Source organism: Vicia villosa, linkage group LG6 (assembly GCF_029867415.1).
Source record: "Vicia villosa cultivar HV-30 ecotype Madison, WI linkage group LG6, Vvil1.0, whole genome shotgun sequence".
Lineage (NCBI taxonomy): Eukaryota > Viridiplantae > Streptophyta > Magnoliopsida > Fabales > Fabaceae > Vicia > Vicia villosa.
The window spans coordinates 163,975,972-163,998,620 of record NC_081185.1 but is presented as its reverse complement, the minus strand read 5'-3'; the positions used below and the strand labels follow the sequence as shown (position 1 = coordinate 163,998,620).

Genomic DNA, 22,649 nt, shown 5'->3' with positions numbered 1-22,649 from the left:
CATGCATGTTGTAATAAAATAAATGGATTCCCTTTTTTCTCGTCTCTTTGCTTAATAGCAGTGTTATTCTTTAAAATATATGTTTCAGTGATCCTGAGAGAGACAGTCTTGAATGGGCTCATAACATTAACAAAGAGTTTGAGCAAGAGCAGGAAAAGATGTTTGAAACACTCATAAAAGATGGGTTTCTTACTGAAGCTGAATGCATGGCTGATCACACCGGGGAGGTAAAGTGGAAATCTAATGTCACAGAAGCGAACATGCGAGGCCAAAATGCTCTGGTAAGTTCAAAACCCAGTAAAATCCACTGCCGTATATAGATCTATATATATCGTGGGTTAATAAGTAGAAAGTTATAATGCAGAATATTCCAATGGAAATATCAAGGACATGTTTTCGTAAAGACCAAAATGCAATAAGGATGGTAGATCTTATTGACGGAAAGGGATATCACTGTCGTATTCTTAAGGCTGGCAGGAATGAGTATGAGAAACATATTGGAGTTGGTTGGTACGAATTTGCAAAGTCAAAAAACCTTCAAGTTGGAGATTTCATAGAATTCTCCATGATTCCATATTCAGATCTGATGTTTGTGTTCTTGGGGAAAAAAGTAGCTGATTAGGATGTAAAGATGTTACTTGTAGCTTTAAATTTGTTGTTGATGGTACTTAGATTGTAATCACAGATGGCTCTGTAATGGATTTAAATAATGGTTATCAACGTGAATATTTTTCTTTGCTAACCTTATAATTGATGATGATCTATAATCATTGATATTATGGCAGCTATCATTCATCGTAAGTTTTCAATCCAGTTGTACAGATGAAAATAAATTATCAATATGCAAAGATGATATAAAATCTTCCATTCATGACAGTTAATAAGTTGTTTAAGTTGTAAGCTAATTTTAGGCAACTGAGCACAAAACATATACCAATAACAACAGGTCCATAAATATTGCAAAAACTTATAGACTACACATTTTCAAACACTTCTTTGAAGACAACATTTGTTGTGGTGGTCAATGGAAGTTTCTCCTTATCATGGATCAAGATTTTAAGGCCTTTTCTGCTCTTTACTCTTGAAACTGCAACATATAACTGGCCATGGCTGAATACGCTCCTCGGCAAATATATGCCAACATGATCCAAAGACTGACCTTGAGATTTATTAATAGTCATAGCATAACAGACTGTTATAGGAAACTGTCTTCGTGTCATCCTGAATGGCCATGGCGTCTGCGTTGGAGTAATGTCCATTCGGGCAATATAAATGATACCGCCGATGTTCTTGCCTGAAATGATTTTAGCTTCGATAACATGATCAGCCAATCTTGTAACGATTAGACGTGTTCCATTGCATAAGCCTTCTGCTTGATCAATATTCCTGAGCAGCATGATTGGAGTATTTACTTTCAATCTGATCCTATGATTAGGAAGTCCCGACGTTCTCAATCCATTCAGAAACTCAGGAGTTAAAACATCAAAACATTCATTGCCATCACCATCATGCGTGTCGACTGAATCAGAGCTTAGGTATTCTTTTTCATCCCCTGAAAATGCAGTGCCTTTATATTATGATCTGTTAAAGATGGAAGTGAAAAATCGTCGGATAAATTTTCACAAAAAATTAAATATTACCTGGAAGATTGTCTAGTACATAGTGATTTATTTCATCTACTGTCTCAATTGTTCCAGCCAATATTGCCCTTGACTGCAGAAAAGCTACATTATTGAATTTAGCTTCAAAATTTGGATAAGTGTTTTCGAATATGGCTCGAAGGGGATCATCAAAATTAGATATCAAAATAACTGCTGGGATATCAATATCAGCATAGCCATCGTTAGGTTCTGCTAGTTTTCCATCTCCAACTTTTAATATCCAATTTGAAAACCGTTCTAACTCGGATGCCGATATGGTCGTCCCAGATTGCTGAAGCCTCATGTTTTTTGTAAGTTTCAAAACCTTACAATGATCCCAAATGTATGATGAATTGATAGTTGCATGAATTATATCTGAACGGCTGCCTCTTGGAATAACCGGTAGAATCTGTCTGAAATCGCCACCAAACACAATTACCTTCCCACCAAATATTTTATCAGATGACCTGGTTCCACCCATGATATCTCTGAGTCTTTTATCCAAAGCTTCAAAACAAAATTTGTGACACATGGGAGCTTCATCCCAAATTATCAATTTTGATATTTTTAGCATGTCACCCCTGTCACTACCCTTGTTAATGTCGCATGTCGAAGATTCAAGTGTGGGGATCGGAATTTTAAATTTAGAATGTGCCGTTCGACCACCGGGGAGCAAAAGGGATGCAATTCCTGAAGAGGCAACTGTCAAGCATATTTGTCTTCTTGATCTTATGTAGGAAGCTAATGTTCTCCACATGTATGTTTTCCCTGTACCGCCGTATCCATACAAAAAGAATACCCCTCCGTTCTGGGTATCAACAGCCGTCAAGATTTGTTTGAATACATCTCTTTGTTCATCTGAAATAAAGTCAACACATATGTTAGATGCTTCATATTAGAAATATAAGTTTCTAAGTAATATGAAATTCTTCTGCCTAATTGATGTTAACTATTATTTACACCTGTGAGGTTATTATACAGCGTATTAAACTGTTGAAGTTGTCCAGCAGGATCGTAGTTTCTCTCTTCGTAAATTAAATTATTTCCAAGCTCCTCAATTATGTAACCATGTGGTTTTGGCATTCCAGGAAAATCACTTAAACTCTTTCTACTGCGTTGAAGAAGTTTTTCAATTTCAATCAACGTCAGATTGAGAATTTCTTCATTTGTTAGTCGCAGACCTGTTAAATGAAAAAAATAAATAAATAGTTGGTAAATATTGGAATAGCATAGTAATATTATGTGTAATTAATTACTCTGATCATAATTGAAAATATACCTCTGTTGTTTGCAATCCTTTGCTGAGAATACAGAATTCCATCAGATAACAGATGTTGAGTTTTACTCCATACATGCTTAGGCCTATTAATGCTACTTGACAATAACATGTGAACAAAAAGTAATCTCAAATAATGTCCAGAACCCCAATGAAATGCTTCTGTTATTGCAGCTATGAATTCTCGATCATCCCCAATAAATCCCATAGCAAAACATGCATCACGGAAAGTATCGTACCTAACATTGTTTACTGTCTTTATTTCATCGTAGCTTTTCGGTCCTTTGACATGTGTTAGCATCATCCTTAGATAGTACAACTCCCCAGTAGTTGGAGGAACCCAAATTAGTCTTCCAATTGTGTATCCCTTTTGTCTGGGTTTCCACTCTCTCTTTTTCTTAACGTATACAAACTTTGAAACAAAATTGCTATACGTTAGTTGGCGCGCTTCGTCGTATTTCTTGTTTGCTTCAAACCAAGAAGTAAACATCGACTCAGTAACGCTCGGTTTATCAAGGACTTTGGTAATGGGACTGACATCAGTATAAAAAACAGAATTTTGTCCCTCCCCATGAAAGTGAAGTCTTTCTACAGCTGGTTTTCTTCCATGAATGGAAAAACCATAAATTCTCCAAGCAGCTTCACTTGGAGAAACGTACCTACAGTCAATATACTGCTTTATTTCATCGACGGCTTCGTGTTGCGAAACAGATCCATCTTCATTCATGACAATTGCAGCAGTTATTCTGTCGTATCCTTTGTTGATGTATTTAAACAAATATTTGACGGATGTGCTTTGATTGCACCATTCCATATTAATATGAGCTCTGTACTTCAACAATAACTTTGAATTGTAAGGAAGAACAAATCTGTTATCAATCTCAATTCCATTCTTAGAAACTGTGTGTCCGTTGTCCCTTCGTCTATAAACCGGATATCCATCTTGATCAACGATCGTATCACGTCTGAATTCTTTAGGGAAGTATTTAGAACATTTTCCTTCCTTCATACACGTAGAATTACGAAAAGCATTTCTGCAAGGTCCGTGTATCATGTGAGATTTGACCAAGTTATATAACTCTTCGTCGGTGTCTTTGTTTGGTATTTCTGCTGATATGATACGATCAATGTCAGCGGGTGTTGGATACTTGCTCGACGGATGAAGGAAAATTAATATGTGCGCATGGGGCAACCCTCTTTTTTGGAACTCAATTGTGTACATATCTACAAATATAAAATTAACATATTGGTTTATAACATGACATTAAAAATGAATAAGGAAATTAAATTAATCAAAGTTACAAATTACTTACACGCAAGAACCTTTCCCATGATACTCTTTTTAGTCAAATCAGACAGTAACGAATCAAATTTCAATTTGAAGATTCTTGTTATGAGATCCGGACGATCAGACGCTTTCAGATTTGCAGAACTTAATACGCGCTGTATTTCTGGCCAATTGGGATTACATGTGAATGTAATAAACAAATCAGGAAATCCAACATAACTACAAATTGCCATGCCATCGAAGTATAACTGATCCATAAATCTACGGCTTCCAACATACGACGAAGGTAGGACAACTCTTTTCCCTGTAGCTTCACCACGTGTATGTCCATTTGTCCTAGCATCTGCAAGATGATCATACTTCCCTACTCGTAGTTTTGACTGATTCTTTCTTAACCATCGTAGTCTCTCAGATTCCATCATTGTAAAACCATCTACCAAAAACTGCTGAAATAACCTCCTTGACCTGAGAATTGTCTGTGCCTCGTTTTTTCTTGACTGAATCCTAAAGGCGAACCACTCTCTGATTGTAAGTCTGTTTCTTTTGGTTGCATCCTCCGATGGAACATCGTCAATTTCCGATACCGTGGTCGTTGTTTCTGCATTACGAACCGTTGTAGATCCTTTATTGCGATGCCGTATGTTTGGTCTGTAACCATCTTCGCCGTAAGGGAAAAGTAAAAGATATTGAAAACCCAAATAAGAAGTGTGATATTCATCTATTCTCTGAAGTTGGCCACATTGTTTTTGCATTATAATATCCCTTTTTTCTGCAGTATCAACATCACCAACAATGAGAGCAGCAACTTCTGAAACTGTTGGTTGATTATATATTCTTCCATCATTTTGACGATCATAAATGAGACGGAGTTTTAGATATGCAACATTTCCTTCAGAAAGTCTATCCCTTGCCATCTTAAATGACTGAGCATGAACATTATGTTCATATAACATTGAAGACAACTTTTCAACTATAATAATATCAACTCCGTCCCTTTTTCTGCAAATCATCCAACGTATAAAGTTCAGAATGTTGAGAATTGCAACAACAAAATAATATACAGTGTTGAAACAAAGATATATAAAGTAAAAACCTGAAAATATCAAATCTATTCTGAACTTCATGTTCAGTATCGAATATATATAGTTGGGCAAAACGGGCCTTTTCACCTGGCAAAGGTAACATGCTGCCTATACGATGACATGTTTGACCTTGAATACGATAGTTAGGGGGACCTCTACCATTATTAAATCTGTTGTCCATTTTAGCACCCGGAGAAGTAAATGCGAACATCATATTGTAAAGACGAATTTGTTGTTGGAATATTTTTTATTCACTTTCGTTTTGTTCAAACAACAGGCTCTGCAATACGGGTGGAGGTTGTCTCAACAAAGGTATTTGAACCTTTCCTTCTCCACAACACATTGAGAACTTAGGATTAGCAGAATGTCGAGACTTGTTTTTCCTCTCCATATACCACATATTTGCACCACATTGCTGACACTCACATGATGGGTCACCTAAATCGTAGTATTCTCCTAAACAAAAATGTACAATTGTCAGGTAAAATAACATAATAGATCATGATTTTTTAAAGAAAGAAACATATCAATACAATAAAATACAACCTGATCTTTGAACATCTATTTCTTCAATGTCAGTGTCAAAACCTACGTCATGCTCGTCCATTGAATAGTTAGAAACTGAACTGCAGGCTACAACAACATAGTAAAAATGAGTTCGAAAATATTATGTTATTATATATTGGTGAAATGTAAGAACATTCAATATCGGTTAATAATCCATCACAATAAAGTTACTTACCATCTGAAGAATTACCGGAACCTTCATCCCCTTCACTGTCATCTTGGAAAAGTTCGTTGGTGCTGGAATCTGGATTTGGTGTATGGCTTGAAGATGCTGTCGCACCGCTCATAAACTCGTTATCAAATCTCCTTCTGAGGTTAACTCCTAAATTGTTAATGTTCTTTACAGAAACAACTCTTGGGCGTTTTTTTGCTAATGAACTTGCCAATGTATTCAATGTTGATATACTGTGAGTTTTCTGCTGTGTATTTCGATCAGTTATGGTGGAACTTGGAATATTTGGAGAAATAGAAGATAGTGGTAATCTGAAATGCGAAGATATAGTATCAGCAGGGGGTTGAGTTTGACATGCATTTTCTTTGTTCATTGACGCCAATCGCTTGGCTCTCTTAGCTCCAAGAACACGCTTTCTATGATGTCTAGCATCAAATTGCCTTTTTCTTCTGATAACATTCATGAAGTGATCATGCTCATCGCTTTGTTTCTTTTCCATGATTTTTTACTTTGAAGTTACAATCATTCTGCAAAATATGGCTGAATATGCAGGGAAGCAGGAAATATATGGACAAAGACTCCCTCCAAACTATTTGTTTATGGAGGGAAATAGCTGAATATGAAAAGTTTATGATAATTAATATTGTATGCAGTTAAAAATATTGTGACTTAATCATTAAATAAGCAAAAAATGAATGCACCAAGCAACCATAATTGCATAAAAGCGTGCACAAATAAGATAAGAATGTAGTGCAAGTTACAGTTTATATGTTAGGTAGGTATGATGGTTGACATAATGCTGGTGCAGTTTTCAAGAGTCACATTAAAAAACTTGTAAAACACATTTCGTTATGTTTTATTTAAATAATGCATGCAGTATTCAAATCAAGTTGATGAATTAAAAAATTTTGCATTAGAGGAATCTGTTGAAAAAGCAATTACTGAAAATATCATTGCCAAAATTATGTTTATTGAGAAGTCAATAATGAACTTATAATGCAAGACATTACTGTAAATATCATTGCCAAAATTATGGTTTATTGAAAAAAAACTGTGCAAATCAAAACGATTCTGATATACAATTTATTATTCAAAAATTAATTTTCACTTGCAGGTAAGAAGAAATATCATGTAGGATGGTTAATTCTAACTTTTTTTTCCAATTCATATGGATCGTTTGTATAATCGGACAATATATCACGCAATATTAAACACAAACAACAGTTAATATATTTAGCATTGTATAATCGGGCAATATATCATGCAATATTAAACTCAAACAACAAACAATAAACCATTGCTACAGAGAAATTATAAGAAAACCAACATGATAATTGATATTTGATATCATATGACAAAATGATAATTGATATTTAATCCATGGATCGTAACTCGTGTATCTTGTACCAAAACATTAAAACAACAGTCAAGAAAAGATCACAAAATAACAATAATGATGGAAATTAAAATGGTTCTGGTGGAGTCTTCATGCATCAGATTCAATCTTAACTTTCTTTGCAGGCTTGGTTCCTGAGAGCTGGGTAGTACCATACGCTTGTAATTCAGAATCTACAGCATCAAGATAAACAGGACTTCCTTTGGATGGAGTATTGGTCACAATTTTATCAGGATCATTTTCTCCATATGCTGACAACGACTCCTGGAAGAAAACAAATTAACAGTAAGTATAAAGAAAATAATGTAATTAACAGGCTAAAGTTTAGTCAACATTAACATACAATGGATTCATCAACACGATCAACAACTGGGTTTTGGTTTAAAGATTTGCTATCTCCCTGCAGATCAGAGATTGAGATGAAGATTAAGATACAAATATTGATAAGTAGACATATGTAGATGTTCAAAGTAAAATTTCCATACTTCATCAGTAATATAATCTTTCTCAATTTCCTTTACAAACTCTTCATCATAAGAAAGTTTCCAAACAGATGCTTGGCCAAATGTTGGCTGAACTTTAGCCCTAAACGCCATCTTTTTACCAAGTAGCATGTCAAGATCATCTGGATATATCATTGGGTCGTCGTCACCTTCCTACACATTAAATTTAATGTAAGTACTTCATTCCTATACAAATAAATATTAAAATAGGTAATGAATTTAAATGAACCTCAAGCATTGCTTTATAAATACTATCAGCAGACTTTCCAATAATGTCGGCACAGTCAGTGTCCCAAAACACAAAGCGAAATTTGGAATCACCATCAACTACATATATGTCAACTCGATACCTTTTTACATAAATGCATAGGAAAATACAATTAGAACACTACAAATATTGAAACATGGCAAATGAATTAATCTGATTAAAAATTGAAAAATACAACCTTGGTATGGCATGTTCTACATTCTGTCCACATGAACATTTGTATGGATTGTTCACATCAGATGCCTTTAAAGAACATTTAGTACACCCATAATAAAACCAACCGTGTTTTGAGACAAAAAATCTTTGAGTTGTTCCAACAGTAACGCATAACATGTCCTAAGATACAATAAGTTGAATATAAAAAAATGCAACACTCTAACAAAAATCATCTGTATAAAATAATATTGATCTTACTATTTGAAATTTGTCATAACCATGTACCTGTTTCACCTTGCAAAGTTCACTAAGAGAAATACACTTGGCCTTATGAACGAAACTTTCGACTGGGGTGAATTGAGAGGCACCAGACCAAAGAGACATTCCCTTCGAAGACTGCGAAGGCTTTTCAGTCTGCTCATTTGACGGTAACCTGAAACATTGAACCAAAAATGAATGTAAATGATGATAAATTTTAAGGGAGCTTATTATACTTTAAGAATATAAAAACTTGTGTATACTTTGATAAATACTCAGTTATCTCTGGAATGTCTTCGTTAATAAGCAACTTAGATCCACTCCATCCATTTGAGACTGAAATAGACCAAAATTAGAGTATCAAATTTATTACAGAGAGATATCACATTTGAATAATAGGAGATTATTGATACAAACCTTGTGATTCCTTTATCATTGCATGAGTTAGTATTATTACAATAGCACCACTGTTTTTTTCGTCGTGGTAGAAGTCCAAAAATTTTGTTCCGTAACTCTCCCATAATGTGCAGTTAACAATGACTCCTCTGCAGAAATAAACATAAAAATATCAATAAGATAATAATGATGGCACACAGTTGTAATATTTGAATTCAGATAATTTACTTCAAGTCTTTAAGACTCAATGAAACAAATGATTTTTTTCCAGAATTGTTGTATTGAAAATTGTTGATTTCCTGAACCACACCAATGATATCTACAAAACAGAGTGAAAGAGTAAGTTAAAATCAACTTCTGTAATAATAAACAAAATTGTAGTATGAAGAAATCAAATGACCTAATATATTTACCTTCAAGTCGGTTCATCTCACAATTTCCTCCAAGAATATCATTAAAGTCTTTGAAAAAAAATCTTTTGGGAGGAAGGTTCTGAATATCAACTTCCTTCACAGTTGTACCACCAATAAACACAAACTTCTTGTCGTGATCACAAAGCTTCCACTGAAAATCGTTTTCATAAACAGTTCCATTGTTGATTATGCAAGACATGTTTTCGCGTATTCGTGCTTTCCATTTTGGTGTGTGGTCAGAACGAATCAAAACTTGTATCCTATCACCCTGATGATGACAAACAACAACAATATCATAACTGAAAAATATAATAAGCTAATAAACGATTTGAGAGAATACGAAGCATTACCGATACGTCCATTATAACCATCTCCAGATGCTCCTTACCCTTGCTGTTGATAACACTCCAAAAATCAACAACTCGAACGGCCAATCTCCATGTTTCTTTTGAATCGTTGACATCCTTAATCGGAGAAAACTTTCGGCTCATATTCTGTTGAGAAAAGAAGTGGAAGTAACAGAAAAATATCAGTAAGGTTGAATGGAGAAAAAATAATGGAAATGGGGAAGGTGAAGAGAAACCCTACCGCTCCACTGCTGTTTGAAAAAAGGGAATAGGGAGATGGAACAGTTTACACATGCAGTGGTTTGAGTTGATACGAAAATATATAGACATAGGGAGAAATAATGAAAAGGTAGGCTTTATTAAATATGTATGTTCCAATGCAATAAAATTATAGAATGCAGTGCACGTTTTTACATATTCCAATAATGAACTTTTGAATTAAATAAACTGTTGGAATGTAATCATGATTAAATGTAAAATTACGCTCAGGGGTATGCAAAACCATGTTTTATTGTTTGTCATTAGGGTAATTAAGGCAATTTGGTAGTAATTCATTTTTATATATTAAAATAGATTAGGGCTTTTGAAGGTTGTATCGTGGCCGTGGTTGGTGGTTTAAGAAAACTAAGATATAAGGTTCAAAATTTATTTATCCCACCCCATTCTCCTTGATATTCTCCAATCCTAAGTTCAATTAATCCAACGGATGTATTTAGTCTGCTAGAAAATTTTCGTAGTTGTAGTGGTAATGATAAACATTGATAAGATTCAAGCACCGATGAAAAGTGTTGATAAGATCCAAGAATTAATGAGGAGCATTGATTAAACAACCTTGATGATTATTGAGGTGGCAGTCACAAGATTGTTCTCCAATTTATTTGTTTTCAATCCCTTATTTTTGCATGGACCATTTCTTTTGAATTTTGGTTCATTGGGACACCCTAACTTTTGCCTAAGTCAATTTTTATTTTCTTCGACTTAGAGGACTTTCTCCTTTTAAATCTTTTTTTCTTTTGATTAAGAATGGTTGTGATTTCCATGTAAGTTATTGTGAGCTTCAACTTCCTCGATCTTAAATGACGTACATGAGGAAGAAGATGTTGCTAGCTTTATCTTCACTGTTTCCCCAGTCTTTGATGAAGAATGCAAGGAAAAGGATGTGCTTGAAACTTTTGCTTAGTTTGATTAATCCTTTTGAGATTAGAATACATCATTTGAATTAATTGAAGAACCCTGCCCCTGGTTAAAATTTAAGTTTTTTTTTAAACATAAAAACCCCAACTCCTGGCTCGAGGGGGTTGACTATGAATTAACTTCCTTATTTCTCCACTGTTTAGGATTTGAAACAATGCCTTACATCATCAGCTCGGTCTTACATTGAAAAGCATACATCAACAAAGTTCAATTATTTAATTTACATCATTCTCCCTCCAAGTTTGTTAAATGTGAGAAATAGAAAAATAATTAAATGGATTGACTTTTTGGTTTCATTATTTTATATGAGAAAGAGTGAATACGAGTGGATTGACTTTAAAAAACTGCATGCTCATTTTATTAAAATTATTGATCAAAGAGTACAACTTTAAGAATCAAACAAAACATAGTAACAACAAAATTTCAAATGGAAATAAAAAGGCCTAATGATCTTAAGGATGAGCTTCCTTGACTTTTAAAAGATGTTGATGATATTTTTGCCCTTGTCAAAGTAAAGGGTGACCATTTACAAAGGGTATTTCTCCTTCAAAAGTCAATTGCTTATCGTCGATCAAGTCTTAGACTTTGTGTTTGAAAGCCCAACACCTTTCGATAGTATGCCCCTGAGACCTACCATGATATTCACATCTCATATTCTCATCATATTTTAGCGAGGTTTACCCAGTAGGAGGATCAAGTTTCTTTAGCTCGACCAACAAAGCCTTGTGCAGCTGTTGAAATAGTTGACTGTGAGGCACGGGAAGCAGATCAAACCTTCTCAGGAGTGGCTTTGGTCTCTCCTTCTGATGGGTATACATATTCTATTGATAGGGTTGTTGATGTTGTTGATGTTGTCGTTGTTGAGGTGGGGGGATCACCCATGGTTGTGATGTTTGAGGAGTTGGATGGGCATGTGGCTGACACAATGAAGGGTCACCTTCCCTCCTAAATAGTATTTGTATGACCAAATTCATTTGAGTCTTCAGTTGGTCGATCTCCTCCCTTAATAGTTCCTTGCCTCTCTTAAGTTTTTTCATGGTTTCTTGAGACATGTTATAAGTTCTCTTGTGAGTATTGGGATGCTTTCTAGCTAAATGGCAATTGTATAAGAGTGGGGTGAACATGCATATGAAAATGAATATATGTAAATGGAAATGTAATGAACGCGAGCATAGCATAAACATACGCATAAGGATACCCTACACGAATTGAAGGATGAACCTTAGTTTCAGGGATTATGACAAACCTAAGGAAACCTAAACGGGTTTTAGACATGTCATTGGACCTAATGAAATCCCTATAGGCTAAGGATAGGAAAATGGAGATTCCTACAGGGTAGGAATTTTAATAGACAATTGGAAGTCCTACAGGCTAGGGATGATGATAGACCAATGAGAGTTCTACAGGCTAGAGAAGCCCTTATGGACCGAGGATTGATAAACCTAAGGATACTTAAATGGAAAGGAGAACACCCTATACTGACTTAGGGATTGTGACAGACACAATGGAAACTCCTAAAAGACTATGGATAATGAAAGATAAGAGGAATCCCTACAAGTTAGGGATTGTGACACACAGCAGGGAATCCTTACAGACTAGGGATTATGACACACAAGAAAGAATCCTTACAGGCTAGGGGTTGTAACAGACAAAAGGAAATCCCTACGGGCTAAGGATTATGAAATACTTAGGGGAGTCCCTATGGGCCTGAGGATTGTAATTGATAGACCAAAACCCTTATGGATTTAGGGAATGAAACCCAAACAGATTCATAGATATTGATTATATGAAAGTAAACCCTTGTAGAATAAGGGATAGAAATAGGACGTCCTTCGTGGGAAGATTCCCTATAAGGGGAGTATTAACAAAGCAATCTATAGGAAGGTTCCTACACAAGGTTCTAAGTTCATTTTACCCGTCCTAAGGGTGGTTTATTTTGTTCCCGCTTATAATTTGAACATTGCCTCTTATTTGATTTCCACAAATAATTTAAAGGGTTTTTGAGCAACCGATGGTATCACATTGAGGAAATTGCGGCGGCTTTATAGAGGAGGTTTTAAACCCTCGCAAATTATAAAAATAAAAATAAAATAAAAATACATCAAAGTACACAAACTTTCATTAATTTTTTTGATGTTTATGTATTTTGAATTACATCTTTTTTTTTGGCTTTATACCACCGGTTTAGTCCGGTTCGGGGGCGAGTTCTGGCATCAAGTGGTTCCATCCCCCTCCCGATCGCAGATGGTTCTCCCTACCAAGTCCAGCGCCAATCACCACTAGACCAACTAACGATTGGTGAATTACATCTTCTTTGGTTGTGCCTACTGTCTGCAAGACCAAGTGAAAACAAAATTATTATTCATTATGAATAGGAACGATCACTTGACACTCAACATCATACTCATAAGCGTATCACGAGTCTAAGTAAGTAGACTAAGCAAAGAATACATTAATAAAATTGAGAACATATAGAAAATCACATGTGCTTAAAATATCAGCCAAGCATGAGTAATACTATTAAGTGTATTTTGTAGTACAATTTCAACAATATTGCAGAGACCAATAAATAGATTTTGGTGAGCCATAGTGTGGTTATGTTGAATTAGTCAAGATAGTAATTTATCAAAATTATGTGGTGATATATACTGCTTTTCTTCTAACCTTTTTCACTTTTCTGAAAAGAAGTAACAATTCTAACTAGTCCGGAAGAACCTGCATGAAAAGAACAATTATCATTTATCTTTGAGGACAAACATAGATTAATTTAAAGTGAAAATATACATGAAATTCAACTTGTGTTCCTGCAATTCCAACTTGTCCAAAAAGCATATATTTATGAAGTTATATATCTTAAACTATAATGATAACTTAAAATCTACCATCCGGTAAGACTTACATATGATTTTTGAAGTTCTATCTACTACACTACAACGATATTAGAAGATTAAGATATTTTATAAAAATAACAAAAATATTTAAATAGAACCTAATGATATTGGTGGCTAATTGTAGATGCAACTACTTAAAAGCAGTATAAAAAAAGGTTGGCATAATCACTTTTGCAATCATGTGATCCAGTATAAAAGGACATTGTAAAACAAATAAACCATTCATCAAAGTTAGGATAAGACTAGAAGACTCCAATTCAAAGAAGATTTTTTTTTATCATAATATAAATGTTACCTTTAAATTAGCATTACCTGTTTGAATTGATTATACAACTCTTAATTCTTTTATTCAAACATCCAATTGAAAGATTACACTGCTTTTGAAAACTAAATTTATAAGACTAATAGACTAATTAAATACCCATTACTAGAATATTAGTTTGTACACATGTAAAGTGTTTGGATATGTTTATACATACATGCATCTTTGTTAAATGAACTTGTTCTATAAATTATCCTATAAGTTGATGATATGCTATATACAAACCCCAAAATAAATTAAGACCTAAGTTATGAATGAAATGACAAAATAAAAGTTGATGACAACACCAAGTTTTAGAGAGGGTAACTCTTCTTCGATTTTTTTTGCTAACATTAGGTCTTACTAGTAGCTCCCTCATATTTTTCGATTCTATTTCTCTAGGCATTAGGAAGGAATTTGTTCGTAATAGGCTAGGAATGCCTAGTTATAGATTTATCTCTTGATGGGTTTTTTGCCCCTCTTTTTGTAATGTTTCCTTCTTTTATATACAAGGTTTCTTTAAAAAAAAAAACTAAAAATTATCTTAATTTATCATGATAAATCAAGATACTGTAAGAGATTTATGCCCAAAATAAATGCACCATGTATTCTTATCAATTAGGTTCATTTTCATATGACACTAAAACCAGAATCGCATCTCCACACTAAAACACACATTATTATGTTGTTCAAAATCAAGACACCATAGCATCACACTCTACACAACAACAACCAGTACACATCTTCTACATTTATTAGGACACACTTCAAGCATTCAAACCAAATAATTATCACAAACATAAGCTGAACTAAAATCACTTGAATTCCAAACTCATTATATCATGTATTATAAACTTCACACTCATTTACACAAATACTCATAAGCTGCACTAAAATCACTTGAATTCCAAACTCATTATATCATGTATTATAAACTTCACACTCATTTACACGAATACTCATATATTGCTAAGTGTAGTGATGATAAGAGTGTGCTAGAAACGTAATGTTATATGCATTGATGCGAGAAACGTAATGTTTAATATGTGTTATGTATTTATGACCAGGTGTATCTGTTATATGAGATATGTTTTGTTGGTTCTTGAAAGCTTTTAGTTTTTGGGAACATCGTTGTGACACCCTTTTTATGTATGCATGCTAATTTATTTTGATTATATGTTATATTTTGGGATTATAAAAAGGGAGTGTTACACTTTTCACAAGAATGAAGGTAATATGAGTGGATCTAAAAGTGAAGGATCAGGTTGATGTAATGGTTGAGAAATATGGTTATGGAGTGTTACTGGACGTGTAAAATTATGTGGAATGTAAACATACAAAACTTTCAGAAAATAAGATTCTACATACTAAATATATCTAGTCTCCATCAAATTTGAATTTTTTTAATTTTGTCTCTATAATTGCTAATTGCTAATTTATATTTACAGGAAAATGGCATCATCTGAAACACCATCATCACAACCACCATCACAAGAAGCTTCTTCAGCTCAAAGTCTAGTTCAAACTAATATTAGAGGAAAGACTGATATAACTTGGGCACATTGTACTAAAAGTCCTGATTGAAAATCTCTTGTTTGTTTATACTGTCACAAAGCTTTTGGTGGAGGTGGAATTCATAGGGTAAAGCAACACTTGGCTGGAATAGTAGGAAATATTGAAATTTGTAAGTCAGTGCCTGCAGAAATTTGTTTTCAGATGAAACATTTAAATGAGCGGAGCAAGAAAAGAAAAACATCAGATGTAGCTGAAAGCGAGTCATTTACTACGGAGGGGGGGGGGGGTTGAATCGCAAGTACAGACGAACCCTCGAATTGGTGCATCTAAAAAGAATGACGCTCGAATTGGTACTTATTTTTTACCCAGAACAACTTCGGGAGCTCATCCAACTTTAAAAAGTGTGATGCAAAGTAAAGAAGTGGTAGAAAAGTGTGATATTGCTTTTGCCAAGTGGTTTATTGATGCATCTATTCCTTTTAATGTTGCAAACTCACCTTATTTTCAACCTGCAGTTGATGCTCTTTGCTACATGGGTGCTGGATATAAAGTTCCTACTATGCCTGCTCTTCGTGGTAATTTGTTAAATAAGTGGGTTGATGACGTGAAGATACAGATATAGCAATATCGTTCTATTTGGAAGGATACATGTTGTACTCTTATGGCAGATGGGTGGACTTATCATTATAGGAGAACTCTTATCAACTTTTTAGTTTATTTCCCCAAAGGAACTGTTTTCATAAAGTCTGTTGATGCCTCTGGTGCTTCTAAAACTGCAGACACATTGTTAAGCTTTTCAAGGAAGTAGTGTTGTATGTTGGCCAGGAAAATGTTGTTCAAATCGTTACAAATAATGCTGCAAATTATGTTGTTGTTGGAAAGTTGTTGGAAAGGGAGTTTCCTAAGTTGTTTTGGTCTCCTTGTGCAACACACTGTATTAATTTGATGTTGCAAGACATGGGGAAATTAGAGGAAGTAAGTGAGGCAGTGTCACATGCTTCAAAAATTACTAAATACATATATAATCATTGTTTTACATTGTATTTGATGAGACAACATACAAGTGGAAGAGAAATACTTCATCCTGCTCCAACCCGCTTTGCTACTAATTTCATTGCATTGCAAAGTATTTTGTATCATAAAGATGCACTAAGAGCCATGGTAACATCCAAAGAGTGGACAACCACAATTTATTCCAAATATGTCAAGGTAAAGCAATTTTTGGAACAAGTCTTAGACTCAAGCTTTTGGTCTAAATGTGCTGACATAGTGAAAATTACAGAACCTCTTGTACGTGTGTTGCGTATTATTGATAGTGAAGATAAACCGGCTATGGGATATCTCTACCGAGCTATGTATAAAGCAGGAGAGGAGATTGAGAAGAGGTTTAGAAGAAATAAGTTGAAAGTAGAGCCTTATTTGAAGATCTTGGATAACCGTTGGGATGCACAACTTTACAAAAATCTTCATGCGGCTGGTTAAATCCATCTTGTAGATTCAATCCAGAATATGAAAAAAAACAAGTCCACCACTCAAGGCCTTTTGGATGTCATTGAAAAGTATGCTTATGATAGCAAGGACTTGCGATCTAAATTAATTGCTGAGATGACTTCATTCAAAAATTGTGAAGGTAGTTTTGGAAGGACAACAGCTGTAGAAAACCGAGATGAAGTTTTGCCAGGTAAAATTATATGACAAACTTTATGTATTTTTATACAATGTCAATATGTATTTTAAAATATTTTGTAAGTTTTTCACATGCATTATTCGAGATCAATGGTGGGATACTTATGGAACCGAAGCGCCTAATTTGCAAAAGCTGACTATTCGGATTGAGTCAAACTTGTAGTACATCTGGTTGTGAGTGAAATTGGAGTGTGTTTGAACACATTCATTCAATAAAGATAAATAGGGTGGAGCATCAAAAGCTTAATGATCTTGTTTATGTTCGTTACAACTTACGACTACAAAATAGGTATTGCACTTACTATGCTTTATATGTTATTGTTCCAATACTTGATGACATGAATATTGGTTCTATGGTTCTATAGTTAAGAATAAATGATATTGTTTGTTTTATTAAGAAAATTATATGGTTCTATACTTAAGAATATGTGATATTTCTTGGTTTGTTAAGAATGTATATTATTGTTTGATTCCTTAATGATTTATAGGGCCAAGAAGAAACAAAATTATGATTCTATCAATTTTGAAACACTTGGTGATCATTTTAATTGGGTGTTGGAGGATTCACCACCATTCTTAACTATTGAGGAGGTGGAAGCACTACGCAAAGATCTTGCAAGTATGACAACCAACCTATTTCAAATGATATTGGTATGGTATTAGTTTTTGTGATTACAATTATGTTATTTTAATTTATTAAAATATGTCAATTTCTAAACTCTTTAAATTGATGTTATAGATGAATTAAATTTGGATGAGCTTGACGTTGAGGGAGATGTACAACTTAATTCCGGAGAAAACAACCATAGTAATGATATCATTGATGGGGAATATGTTGAAAATGCGATTGATTTTGCCGCGGATGGTTTTGATATTGAAGGAGATCCCAACATTGAAATAATTGTACCTCCTTGGAACTAAATTTAAGAGATATTGAAGTACTTTTAATCTAAAGTACTCAATTAGATTATGTTGCAATTAGACTTTGTTTGCAATTAGACTTTGTAATTTGTACTATTTTGTTATGTGTAATAGTTATGTATAAATTTGAATTGAGTTTGTGATTTTTCAGTGTTGAGCAAACTATATTTGTGCTTTTTAAGAGCCTTAAACTATGAGAGTATGAGAGTATTTTCAGCACCTAATGCACAACTTCTAAATTTGTTCTTTTTAAGAGCCTTATTTATAAATTATGCTGTTAATGGACCAGCTTTTAAGTGCTAGTTATATTTTTCTAGAGATTGAATGATCCGGTTCGACCAGTTTTATACCTATATAGTTTTATTATAATGACAGGTATTATCCAGTTTGGTCATGCGGTTCAACCAGTGACCCAGTGGTTCGACCGATGAACCAGTGACCCAATATCCTCACCGATTTGATGACCGGTCCGGTTTTTAAAACATTGGTTAGAATGTCTCTAATGGAACAAATGGTGACTAAAGAATGGTAGAAATCAAAGGAACTTATCTAGAATAAGACTAGATGGCAAACTTGTAAACATTACTTGGTTAAATGGCATTTTGGGTATGCGGAGAAAATATGACATAAAAAGGGTTGTGTGACTTGTGAGAAATCGGATTTGGAATAAGAATGGAGAGCTAAGAGGCAAGAGAGGAAAATAAGAACTCATGTTCATGTCATCTCCAAGACCCATTTTCGCACTTATGGAACATCTCTCACTAAACAGGCTATAACGTTTTGCTTATAACTCCAATTTAAGAAATTATTGAAGTTCTAGAATCTGCACAAATTCCCTTCAATTTGATATATTATTCGTGTTCATAAGTTTTGTATTGAAGGAGAAAAACGCGATTGAAGTTCAGAAATTCTTGCTGGAAATGGGTCAAAGTGTGGTTACGGGTTTGACAATGTTGGAGGTAGAATTTTGGCCAAAATGGGAGTTCTAATGCAACATGTATATCATCCAAATCTCCATTTAAGTAAGGTGAGTTCTATTAGTTAAATACTTTGGTAGGAATGAGATTAATTGCATGATGAATGGGTTAGTGAGATAATGCTTGCTATGTTTTAGTGTTTGAGTTATGTGTAACTCTTGTCATTGCATGCTTGAATTAATTGATGGAAATATGTTCTAATAATACCTAAATATGTTGTCTGGATTATTAATACATGTTGGAACTTGACCTATGATGTTGGGGTTTACATGTTGGGATAAGGGTTTAAGTGAATTGATATCAAAATCCTCTTTAAGCATGAACGAATGGAATCATAGGCGTGGTAACTGAAATCATATGCTATATTGGTGTTGTTATGGAGATGAATTGTCTATGCCATTATATGGGACTTAGGATATGGTTAGGATAAAACTTGGGACTGTTTTCATGCAATAAATATGTGGTTTTTTGCTCTGCTTCTGGTGTCAATCGATTGCAGCAGGATGCAAATCGATTGTTGCCTGACAGAAAAGTGACTTTTATTATTCCGGACATAACTTGAGTTCTATAACTTGAAATGGAGTATGTCCAGAAGCGTTGGAAAGGTATTTTATTGATCTTTGTGAATATGATTAGATATCACAATTTTAGTTCATACATGAAATATGGTAAGTGTATGTCTAATACATGTATTATGTTGGGAATTGCATGATTTATTTCCCTCAAGTGCAGTCTTGTTCTGTAACGCGAATCGGAAGCCTCTTATGTCCTGTGTGATTCTAATATATGTTATGGATTGTGCAACACCATATTATGATCATTTAAGCTATTTGTGTGTAAGTATACTTGAGAAACGCATTATGTGAATGTGATATGACATGATCATTGTTGATGCCCGTTCGTTCCGGTTGTACATTCAAAGATGATTAATTGTTTGTGGCATGATGCTATATTGTGAAATGATCATTTGTTTTCCGTTTGTTCCAGTTGAAAATTCAGATATGATTGTGATGTATGCTTGAATCGAACCATACCTAACTACTAGGTGTAAATCACGTATGACCCTGGCTGTGTGATCAATGGGTCTTCCCTGGCTATGTGATCAACAGACTCTTACCGTAGAGATGTGCTTCCGAGGGTCTTAAAAGGCATTTCCCACTTGTCGTTAACACAAAAGCGTTATCGGTATGTTGTACACACCTGAGCTATCATTGCGATGTGTTGAGAGAGTCTTGATGATGAAATTTTCTCCACTTGGTAAAACATCTGCGTGCATGGTATGGTGACGTGGTGATTCCATATAGGCTACATCACTTCGGATTAACTCACCTATAGTGGTGCCACGTAGATAATACCAATATGCTTTCACCTAGTGGCTTGTGTAGATATTACGGCATATTTTCACTAGTAGTTAACACATCTGTGTATGGATGATTGATGGGATTATGACACCACTTAGGAAAGGTCGCAATGGGTAAATTCATCACAGATGGAATTATATGTAGGAATGATCTGTTTCATCTAGCGGTGTGCATGTGTGTTGTGCTAGCCCGACTTCTACTATCATAGTATTCAGTTATTGAGCCTAATCACCTCACTAATTGTGTATGTGATAGATAGGATCACGGCGAGGCCCCCAAGAGGATGCGTAAGATCCGGAGCGACTCGAGCTGTAGTGGTAGAAGACGATTAAGTAGAGAGAATGTTAGGATTGTCAAGCGTAAGAGGAGCATTTGACATGGAATAGTTGACAACTCAACTATCGTAGTAAGGTTTGAGACAACTGGGAGTTCCAAGATTTCAATTAGACGAAGTGGACTGTCTCGGGATCCCTGTAGCAGTGGAGGAAATTCACGAAGTGCCTGAGTAGGAATTAAATAAAGGAATTGTGCGATGGAGCTGAGCTTGAAGTAGTTAGAGTTCCGCTACGCGATCATGGTGCCAATGGCAGAGAAGACTGGAGAACCGATAAGATGGAAGACTTTTGGGAGTTTGGACAGAGATGTTGGATTTTTCTAGTTACTCTAGCCTGGGCAGTACTTGGATGGACGAGGTGTTACACTCTGACTAGTTCCAGTGTACCTTGAGATGTGTGTAGCTACCTATTTAAGGGTTGGTAGAACGAGTGGAAGTGGTGATCTCCATTTGGGAAATCTAGGATACCTGATTTGGTGAAAGGAACTATTGTATCTCCTTGCTTATTCTGAAATACTTGAGTCCTAGAACTACGCTAGGCGGCAACTGATTGGATGAATATACAAAGTGCAGTAATTCATGTTTCTTGCTAGTTGTGATTTATCTAATCCCGAGTGAAGTCGTAGAACTACGCTAGGTGTTGGGTACTTAGGTGGATTGAACTAGTGACTATCTAAAGCATCAGAGCGTTAATCGCAGTATATAGTTTTTGTTTTGAACCACAATATTCCTATTTCGTTGGATTTGCCATTGGAAATCTCTCGTGCGTGCCCTGTGTGATCGAGTACACACATAGCATAGGAACTCGAACTAAATTCTTATTAAGTCAAATCTAGCTTGTTGCGTTCAAAGGAAGTAAACCTTAAATGTGTGACGCTCTTAGGTTTTAGCATCCTAAGGAGTGTGGCTGGAAGGATATGAGGAGCGATGACCTCAGTGGGGACCTGTCCAGTTATTGTCGGTCGTGGCTATAGGATACGGGTGGAGATAGTTAGACGCTACTGGGTATGTTACTTGAGTACATGGTATTGGAGTTGGACCACCGTGTTAGTACTACTAGACAAGTATGACACTGTAGTATCTGTATCATGCACAGGATGCGTTAGTCATCTTTCTGACAGATGTGGGATATTGTTGATCTTGAATTAAAGGTAGGATGTAGATTGGTATTCGTGAGACGTGAATCCAAATTCTCATAAGGTAGGTGGGATAAGGGTCCACATGTCACGCTCGATGATTAAGGATTATGCGCGCGGGCAACAATGAGATGGATTAGATTTTAATGCTACGCTTATGAGGAGATCTTGGATGGTCGTGATCGCGTGAGAAATTTTAGATTTCTATGTCGTTGATGTTTCTTGTTCTGTCGGAGTTGGTGAACCTTTGTGCGTAAGTGTCCGAGATATGAATTATGTGTGAATAGTGTATCCTGGCTAGCATAATGTGTAGATATTCTTTAAATTTGTGGTCAATGTTAGAATTGATGAAGTATATCTTGGGTTAGCTCGACGTGAGATATATCTAGAGGAGCCTTTGTAGATCCTCGGAAGTGAAGAAATGTCTGAAATGTGGTCAAGGAATTCTGCATTGGGGAATGCGGTCAAGGAATTCTTTTTGTGTCAGATTTAGAAACTAAAAGGCATTAGATGATTGTGTGAATAAAATGCGACTATGAGAGGATTGGTGTATTGGTTAAGTCACCATTGG

The 22,649-nt window shown here is 35.0% G+C and overlaps 2 protein-coding genes and 1 pseudogene across 2 annotated transcripts; 1 reads left to right on the top strand and 2 right to left on the bottom strand.

Annotated features, from left to right (window-relative positions):
* Positions 1-974: 974 nt before the first annotated feature.
* On the bottom strand, positions 975-6,524 carry LOC131615229 (uncharacterized; annotated as a pseudogene).
* A 987-nt stretch (positions 6,525-7,511) lies between these two features.
* LOC131615228 (uncharacterized) lies at positions 7,512-9,431 on the bottom strand. Its single transcript, XM_058886703.1, has 10 exons — positions 9,416-9,431; positions 9,231-9,321; positions 9,024-9,151; positions 8,870-8,942; positions 8,634-8,781; positions 8,371-8,528; positions 8,154-8,274; positions 7,907-8,077; positions 7,765-7,821; positions 7,512-7,685 (listed from the first exon to the last, which is right to left on the bottom strand). The coding sequence occupies exons 1-10, from the start codon at positions 9,429-9,431 to the stop codon at positions 7,512-7,514; spliced, it is 1,137 nt and encodes a 378-aa protein (XP_058742686.1).
* A 6,638-nt stretch (positions 9,432-16,069) lies between these two features.
* LOC131615227 (uncharacterized) lies at positions 16,070-17,145 on the top strand. The gene is made up of 2 exons (XM_058886702.1): positions 16,070-16,254; positions 16,443-17,145. The coding sequence occupies exons 1-2, from the start codon at positions 16,070-16,072 to the stop codon at positions 17,143-17,145; spliced, it is 888 nt and encodes a 295-aa protein (XP_058742685.1).
* The last annotated feature ends 5,504 nt before the right edge of the window (positions 17,146-22,649 follow it).